Raw genomic sequence first — 8766 nt, 5'->3', positions numbered from 1 at the left:
ATGCTGTGCCCAAACAAAACAAATGCAGGAAAAATGACCCAATTTCAACTACTTAATTATAAAACCCTAGAAGAAATTATAAGTCAATTAAGCTCCGGTTCCTGCTGTCTGGATGTCCTACCCACACATTTCTTTAAGAAAGTCCTGCCTGTCGTTGCTAATGATATGATCCAAATAGTAAACTCATCGCTGTCTTCAGGTGTTTTCCCCCAGGCTTTGAAAACAGCAGTTATCAAACCACTTATAAAAAAGAACAATCTAGACAAATCACTACTGCAGAATTACAGGCCGATCTCCAACCTCCCATTCATCAGCAAAGTTATTGAAAAAGCAGTTTTTAAACAATTAAATAACTTCCTAACAATAATGAATCGTTTTGACTCCTTCCAGTCTGGTTTTCGTGCTCACCACAGCACGGAGACGGCCCTTGTAAAAGTGTATCCATGTAAATACAGATTGTGGGAGAACCACAGTGTTGGTTCTGTTGGACCTCAGTGCAGCTTTCGACACTGTTGACCACGACATTTTACTGAATTGACTGGAGAGTTGGGTTGGACTCTCCGGTCCAGTGCTCCACTGGTTGAATCTTACATAAAGAACAGGGACTTCTTTGTTTCAATCGGAAACTTCTAATCAGAGAGGTCAAAGGTCACATGTGGGCTGCTGAACAGAAACAAAACTGAAGTTATTATCTTTGGGCCTAAAGAGGAGCGAACTAAAATCAGTGCACAGCTTCAGTTATTACAACTGAAAACCAGCGATCAGGCCCGAAACCTGGGAGTAGTGATGGACTCTGAGCTGAACCTTCAGAGCCACATTAAGACAGTCACAAAGTCGGCCTTCTATCACCTGAAGAACATCTCCAGGATTAGAGGACTAATGTCTCAGCACGATCTAGAGAAACTCATCCATGCGTTTATCTTCANCTATCACCTGAAGAACATCTCCAGGATTAGAGGACTAATGTCTCAGCACGATCTAGAGAAACTCATCCATGCGTTTATCTTCAGCCGCATTGATTACTGCAACAGCGTCTTCACAGGTCTGACTAATAAATCAATCCTCCAGCTGCAGCTGATCCAGAACGCTGCTGCTCGCGTTCTCACTAAAACCAGGAAGATAGAGCACATATCACCAGTTTTAAAGTTCCTACACTGTTTTCCTGTAGCTCAAAGAATAGATTTTAAAATACTGTTGTTAGTTTATAAATCACTGAACGGTTTAGCACCACAATACCTTAAAGTTCTGTTGTTGCTGTACCAACCGTCTAGACCCCTCAGATCTTCTGGTTCTGGTCTGCTCTGCATCCCCAGAACCAGAACCAAATGAGGAGAAGCAGCATTCAGTTTCTATGCACCACAAATTTGGAATAAACTTCCAGAAAACTGTAAAACAGCTGAAACACTGAGTGCCTTTAAATCTCAACTTAAAACCCACCTGTTTAGAGTTGCTTATGGCTAAATTAGGATTAGAGTGTGGGTTTTGATGTCTTCGATGTTTTTGATGTTTTTAATGTTTTTATCTTTACTTTTCATCTATTTATTAATGTCACATACTGTTTTTATTTTTTTCTTTAATTATGTAAAGCACCTTGAAATGCCTTGCTGCTGAAATGTGCTATACAAATAAAATTTGATTGATTGATTGATTGAAGGGTCCATGGAAGGTGCATCATAGAAAAAAGGCTTTTGCTATTTATTTTCTTAATTTCTATACTTTAAAAAAAGAAACATGAGTTCCTCTCCAGCCCACAAAGAAGAAGATAAATGTTTATTGATTTACCTTTGTGAGTAGTGCTCCATTCCACAAACCAGTGAAGCTGGCAGTCACAGTTCCAGGGATTACCGTGGATCGTGAGGAGCTCCAGCCTGGGAGCCGTTTTTAACGCCGCAGGAGGAAGCTCCTCCAGCAGGTTATCTGCTAGGTGTAAGTGTCTAAGAAAAAAACATGGTTTTTTGTCATTAATTGTGTACTGCATACATATTATACATTCCTAAGTAAAATTCTTGGCCTAAAATTTAAGAAATGTATAACTGGAGAAAAGCTCCAGCAGTTGAGTTTCTTACTTGAGTCCAGAGGTCCAAAAGCTTCCTAGTACCGAGACTGTTATGAAGGTGTGAGGATGGATTTGGTTCAGCTGGTTCCCTTCCAGTTGTAGGAGTTTCAGAGAGGTAAGACCAGAAAAGGAGTAGGGCTCTATAAAATTGATAAGGTTGTGATCCAGGTGGAGCCGGACCAGAGTGACCAGGCCCTCGAAGAGACCAGAACTCACTGATGTGAGCTTGTTGTAGCTCAGCTTCAGGATCTGTTTGAAATAAAATAAGAAAGTTCACTTGCTATTAGCTATTTTTACACAATGAAACTTCAATAGCAACTGCAGCTTATAGACTCTGTTCCTGAGAATGAACCAAACAGATGTTGTTCTGTCTCGGTCTGGTCAAGTAATATTAAGTCACATAAGGTCCAGTGTCCTGTTTTTGTTTCCCAGTGTATTTTCCAATTGGCCCAATGTAATGTGTTTGTTGTTTCTCATCTATTTCGTTGGCATTGACTTTTGTTTTGATTAAGATCAAATTCAGCCTGTAACTGCAGCCATATGGACCTGGCAAGAGGGAAGCAATCACAGTGCAGCTAATTACTGTCCAAAGTAGGGATTACGTAGGAAAGAATTACCGTGATTTCGTTTGTTCGGTAAACTGCATGCACTAGCTTTGGCCGGCCTCATTACCGCAATTTTTCTTTGTGATGTTCCAGCCCTGAAGAAAATTACAGTAACATTTAAAGAAGATTCATCTGAGGAGTAGTATGTCACAGCAAACCTGGGTGTGGGTTTTCATGTCCACTTATAACTTAATCTAGGCTGTTTTTTGTTGTTGTTTTTACTTTTTGACCCGGAAAAATGATCTTCAGACAAATGTGAAGACAACATATACAGAAAGTTCTGTAAGATATACATTAGGTTTGATCAAATGTTTCCTTTGGTTACATTGGTAACTGTGATCTGCTAAAACTGATGAAAAACAAAATAAAACCAAAGAATTAGTAACAATATTGGTCCAGTTAATACTTCCTGATAGTTGTCTAATGTCAAATTATGTCGTTTCAAATTTTTTAAAACTTTGTAATATACAGAAAAATATTACATCTAGACTCTGTAACATCAGAACAGTTAAAGACAGACTTACAGTAAACCAGCACCCACCAGTTTTACCACCTCTTCAACAAATCTGTTCCCAACAGACATTCATTAATAAAAATTAAAAAAAAATCAGTTTCATCATGGTCTTGGAGTGAGACTGGACTGGAATCCACTACTAAAATACAATGAATGCAAAATGGAAATACTACCAAAGCCAAACTCTACCACATGTTCACATTGAAGCTGTCAGTAACAAGTCAGCTCCCTTCATCTGAATACAGATATCTTAGTGACTCAGAGAGCAAAGACAATACTACCACCAACACACTCATTTGTGTCTCCATCTTGCTACTATAACTTTTTTTTCCTTCTAAGCATGCTACAGCTGCCATAAGCACCCAACACTGCCACCTAGAGTTTAGAACAATATGAGAATGAGCCGCACAAAGTAGCTATAAATGCTGTAAAAGTTGTCGGCTTGATTCTGTGCGTCTGTAGATGCGCCAAGCATAAACCGTTCTCATGATTGCTAACCAGATTTTAGAAAGGTGCAACTGGTATTTCACTGACGCTGGAAGACCTCCTGTCCATCACGGCAATCTTTAGCTCCCACTACAGATTCCCTCTCAAGAACCTTTCCAAAACGTTAATGTTGCTTCCAGTCAGAAGAACATGCCAATGCATGCGCTAACAATAAAAAAAAGTACCTGCAGTGACCGCAGGGTGTAGAAAGCCCCAGGCTGGACCCTGCTAATGTCGTTTCCATGCAACATGAGCATTTCCAGTTGCCGCAATGACCTGAACTCTGACCCCTCCACCTCTGTCAGGCTGTTGTAACTGTAAGAGAAAGAAAATAAACATAGTCTGCAATGAAAAGAGAACCTTCAGGATCAATTGGGTGGTCTGGTATAGAAGGTGAGGATCGAGAGGTATGTTACTAGCTGTTTGCTAGCCACGGTTTGTCTGGGGAATGAGCTCATTGAAGAGAAAGTTAAGAAAAACACTGGAGGGAATGACAGAGTGGAGGATGGAGGAGTAGCAGAGAGAATTTGGCCAACCTTTGACCTACAGTGCTTTTCTCCACCTCTAAACCAAGCAGCTTTAAGGTTTAGCATTTAGTTTCTCAGATAGGTTTCTTATTTTGGTATGAACCAGAATTATCCTGTTTAGAACAGATTACACTTTCAGACTAAATTCAGAAGATTCAAGAACAAAATGTGATTTACAGCAGCAAATCAAAGTGTCAGCTGGATCTGGATGGATTTATGTCACGGCTGTCAGAGTTATCGACCAGGAAGCTGCAGATACCCCTATGCATCCAAACACACATGGAACTTTCCAGAATTTGCTTTCTCCCCCCTGTACTGCCCACCTTTCATTAAAACCAGTCAGCTGGCGATATATCATGCGGATCTCACTTTCATCCCCAGTGTCTTACACTACCATGAATGCACACATTTTAGTGTAGGTTTCCCCATCGGGGGCTCAGCTTCAAACCCTGGCAGGTTTAGTGCTCTTTTGTTAACAAAAGCAGATGCACTCCTTCACTCTGCAGGACTTTCAGATACTTGCAGAAGGAATATGAGGAAGGATTCAAGTTGTGCACTCAACTACTCAACTACAGCTGGTTGTTTCCAAGTCGCTTTGGAGTGGCTATTTATATATGCGGTGTTTTGGGGAAATTATAGTTGGCCATTTTACAGAAGAGCTTTGGATTCAACAGGTTAGAATGACAATCTCGACTTCTGAGAAACTGTGGCAGCAGCTGCATGTTGCCCATGGAGGCCGGTGCCTACAAATACATACTTTGCTGCTTTATACAAACTGGCGTGAAACTTTATTTCAGTTTTACGAAGTACACTCATTTCAAACCAGCTGGAAAAAACAGTTCCTCCAATTGCAAAAACATTTTATCAGAAAACTTGTGGTAAAACATTTTTAGAGGAGGCCTCAATTACTAGAACATTTATTTTAGGTTCCTAACCCCCAACAAATACCTGGGTCCGCTGTATCTTGTGTTGGTCCATCACATTAAATTACCCCCCAAATTACTCTGTTTATGGTTTCAATGCAACAAAATGCAGAAAAGTTTTCTGAATTAATACTTTTGCGAGCCACTCTCTGTCAAGTCCTAATGCGTCGATCTGAAATCAGATTTTACCTCACTGTGTACACTAACAAGGCTCCAGCTGATTTCCTCCCCAATTAATGTCTTGGTGCTTAGCTGTTGCTGGTTAAGTGAATCCTTCCTCAGATTCCACTTTGGACAACAAAGAACTTGTCTCCAGTGTTCCAAGACAGAGACAAAATGTCTCAAAAGTAGAACTGTTTCCATAAGTGCTTGATCGTTTGTTGTCTAATGACAACATTTCACTTCCACTCTGTTCCTTGTGGCATCCTGATGAGTGGGAGAGTTTCCATCCCCCTTAGTGACTACCTGCCTTCTGTTTTGAATGATGTGGCTGAGTCTTACCCCAGGTTGAGCCTCTCTGTGGTTTTAGGGAAGGCCTTGGGAATGGTGGCGAGGTGTCTGAAGGTGCAGTGGACCTCCTTAGTGCCTGGGCAGCTGCAGCTCCGCGGGCAGGATGGAACACTGTGGACCAGCTACGGGACACATGAAGGACAATGAAGGTTAAAAAAAGAGGAGAAAATTAAGACAGGACTTTTTTTTTTTTTAGAAAGAAATTATTCAAACTATCCACCTTAGACTTAATATTTCAGTAGAAAATGTTAAGCTTTCCCATAATTGACGGAAAGTCGAACCACCTGCATTGCTCTTCATAAGAAAGCTAGTGGTTATTCACCTCTCCTGACATTGTAACTTTAACTGCTCCCATCCACAATAAATCAACAGCGTCTGCAATAATGATTTACCGAATGCAGTAGGAGTGATGAGAAGAACAGGGGGATCCACGCTGCAGCCAGCCTGCAGAGTGATTTGGTGCGGAAAAAAAGCCCCATGACTGGAGGTCTGTCAGAGTCCTCCCAATGTCAACATACCTGCAGACAGTGGTGATTACACAGATTAATGTCGACAAAAATGCGTTCATGCATTTAATCCAGGAGCAACAAATATAAACCAGTAGCCATCGGGAGTAATTGATACTTTGAGAAACGTCAATAGTAAAAATGTTAATGCTTATTAATCCTAAGAAGAATCTTCATCAGAAAGTGCCTCTAAATGTAAGGGCCTGAGGACTGAGCCTTGGGGAACACCGGTTGTAATAGTGAGGAAAGCAGAGGAGAAATAATACGTTCAATATTTCAGCTCATTCAACATCTTTTCAGTCTGTTATCCTTCGATAGAGCTGGTGTTCCCCACGGCTTAGTTCTTGGGGCTCTACATTTTATTATCTACCTTTGTTGGGTCACATTTTTTGTAAATCCGTTTCTGGATGACACCCAGCTCCACCTGTCCACCAAACCTGACGCCACAACTCTACCTTCTCCGATTGGCTCCATGAACTCAATTGCTGGTTTTCGAATCATTTTCTTCAGCTTATTAGAGAAAAAAACAGATCTCATTCTTGTTGGCACAAAACATCCTTTCCAAATCCGATGGTTTTTCTCCTTCCACTTAGCTCCATGCTTTCACCTTCCCCTAAATTCTAGGCGTCGTCATCGACAGGACCCTTTCCTTCCACTCCCACATCCACAATGTGATTCCGTACATCCATCCCCACCTCCATAATATAAATCATCTCTATCACTCTCTCACCGGCCTGTATGCAAAAAATGTGCTCAAAAACTAACTGAATATCAGACACAATATAACATGGTTGCGGCAGAATCATACTGCGGGACGCTTTTCTTAAGCAGAGATGGGGAAGTTGGTTGGAGGAGAAAGGAGCCAAATGTAGGACAAGAAAACCCGTGAAAGGCTGCATGAGACTTGAGATCCTTAAGATACAAACAAAGCTACAGTAGATGTTTTTTTATTGTTAGAATGGCCCAGTTAAAGTCCAAAACTAAATCCAATTGGAAACCTGTGGTAAGGCTTGAAAACAGATGTTCACATAATGCACTCCTTCCAATCTGAATTAGCAAAACCCTCAGATGTGCAAAGCTATTTGAGAACTAACCCAACAGACTCGAAGAAAAATACAAAAACACTCACAACACACACAAATAATCTTAAAAACTAAACATCCGTTTGCTTTTAAAATTTGCCCAACTTTGTGTTAGTCTGTAAAATCCCACTAAAATGACGTGTCGTGACGTGACCGAACGTCAAAAATGTCCATCCTTGAGTCCCTTTGCGTCTCTACCTGAATAAATTGCACGTATAGTATTTTGTTCCATATTCATATTCAGTCTTTGATCTTCTGACAGAGGTTTCGGGATGAGGATGAACACATTCCTCATCTTAGATTCAGTTGTCGTTTTTAGCTTTGATTCCTCCCGATGAAAGAAAGAAATTATTCTAATGTGATGCAAACCTCCACGCATTCATAAACGTTTCCCTTTGCTGGAGATTAGATTTGGAAATGAAAGAGATGGGGGAAGAGAGACAGGACATTAGTGAGTCTGAGGAAAAATATGAGAGTTGTGAGAAAAATCCCCAAGCTTGGGATTACATTATCAAACTCTTTTCCCTCCAGGCTGACAGAGCTGCTCAGAAAGCGTTGAATACGTGTCTAAATCCTGAATGTCACTGGGTGTGTGTTTTCTCATGGAGGGAGAACAATGAACTAATCTTCTGTTTGTCCAACATAATCATACTGAAGAGCAGCAATACATCTTTTTCTGTCAGCACACAATCAACCCATCAATTGTCTCTACTCTGGATTAAAGGCTCAACTTTTAATCTTGACCTGTTCAGAGTCTCTTCAGGTGGGGGTGACACAAGGGAAAAAAATTAACAAGGAAAAGTAACTGCAGACATTTAGCCAACTTTTCCAAACCTATAAGCTTTTCATTCATCCAGCCACTAGGGGGTGCTGTTATTAAAGTGCTGGCTGTGCATAGCTGGAATGGAGCTGTCTGCCTTTTACATCCAAAAACTCAATGAAGACTTAATATGGAGTTACCAGATTCACTGGTGAATTTGTTTGGATCCTGTTGTTAATTTTACTGCTAGGATCTGTTTCTAGGTTCCGTTTTGTCTATTATATTAGTTCTCCATCGTGGAGTTTGGACATGTTTGATAAGTTTGTGGATAAAATTATTACAGTTAACAGTAACTGAAATAGGACTACTGGTTATTTATGTCTGTTGTAAAGGCCTTTCTTTAAAAAAACAAGCGTTATGTGTTTTTCAGGCACATTGTGCTATTTTATATCGCAATCAAGTAACTATGTCACCTTCAGTTGTTATAAAAATGCTACATGTATATATGTGTCAAATATAACTTAGTAAAACAACTTCCTAGATTAATGCCTTGATATTGGATCTCTGTCTCTTTAAGAAGCTCCTGCTCTTTCTGAAACTCCATCTTCATGAAGTCATCACAACATGGCTCCTCTATTTACCCTTTAACAATGTTTTTACCAGCGTTCCACATAAATAGTTTCTATAATGAGCTCAGCTGATGCACAGCTTCACCAGGTGTTTGCTAATTGCTGCTGGCTAGTCTGAAGGAGCTGAATGGGGGGCTTACTGGGGAGTGTTGCTCTGTGAAGTTTGGA

General features: G+C 40.5%; 1 protein-coding gene across 1 annotated transcript in view; it reads right to left on the bottom strand.

Annotated features, from left to right (window-relative positions):
* Window positions 1-8766, bottom strand: part of LOC103149287 (matrix-remodeling-associated protein 5) — a 28541-nt gene that overhangs the window by 13228 nt on the left and 6547 nt on the right. The window contains exons 2-6 of the mRNA XM_007568366.2: window positions 6014-6139; window positions 5613-5743; window positions 3847-3976; window positions 2067-2305; window positions 1783-1934 (exon numbers count right to left, since the gene is read on the bottom strand). Of these exons, the coding sequence (XP_007568428.1) occupies window positions 1783-1934; window positions 2067-2305; window positions 3847-3976; window positions 5613-5743; window positions 6014-6100 (739 nt within the window). The 5' untranslated portion in view covers window positions 6101-6139. The remainder of the gene's footprint in view (window positions 1-1782; window positions 1935-2066; window positions 2306-3846; window positions 3977-5612; window positions 5744-6013; window positions 6140-8766) is intronic.

This window comes from Poecilia formosa, unplaced genomic scaffold (genome assembly GCF_000485575.1).
Source record: "Poecilia formosa unplaced genomic scaffold, Poecilia_formosa-5.1.2 Scaffold221, whole genome shotgun sequence".
In the NCBI taxonomy this organism is placed as follows: Eukaryota; Metazoa; Chordata; class Actinopteri; order Cyprinodontiformes; family Poeciliidae; genus Poecilia; species Poecilia formosa.
Note: the sequence above shows the minus strand (reverse complement) of the source record. Positions and strands in the feature narration are given on the sequence as shown.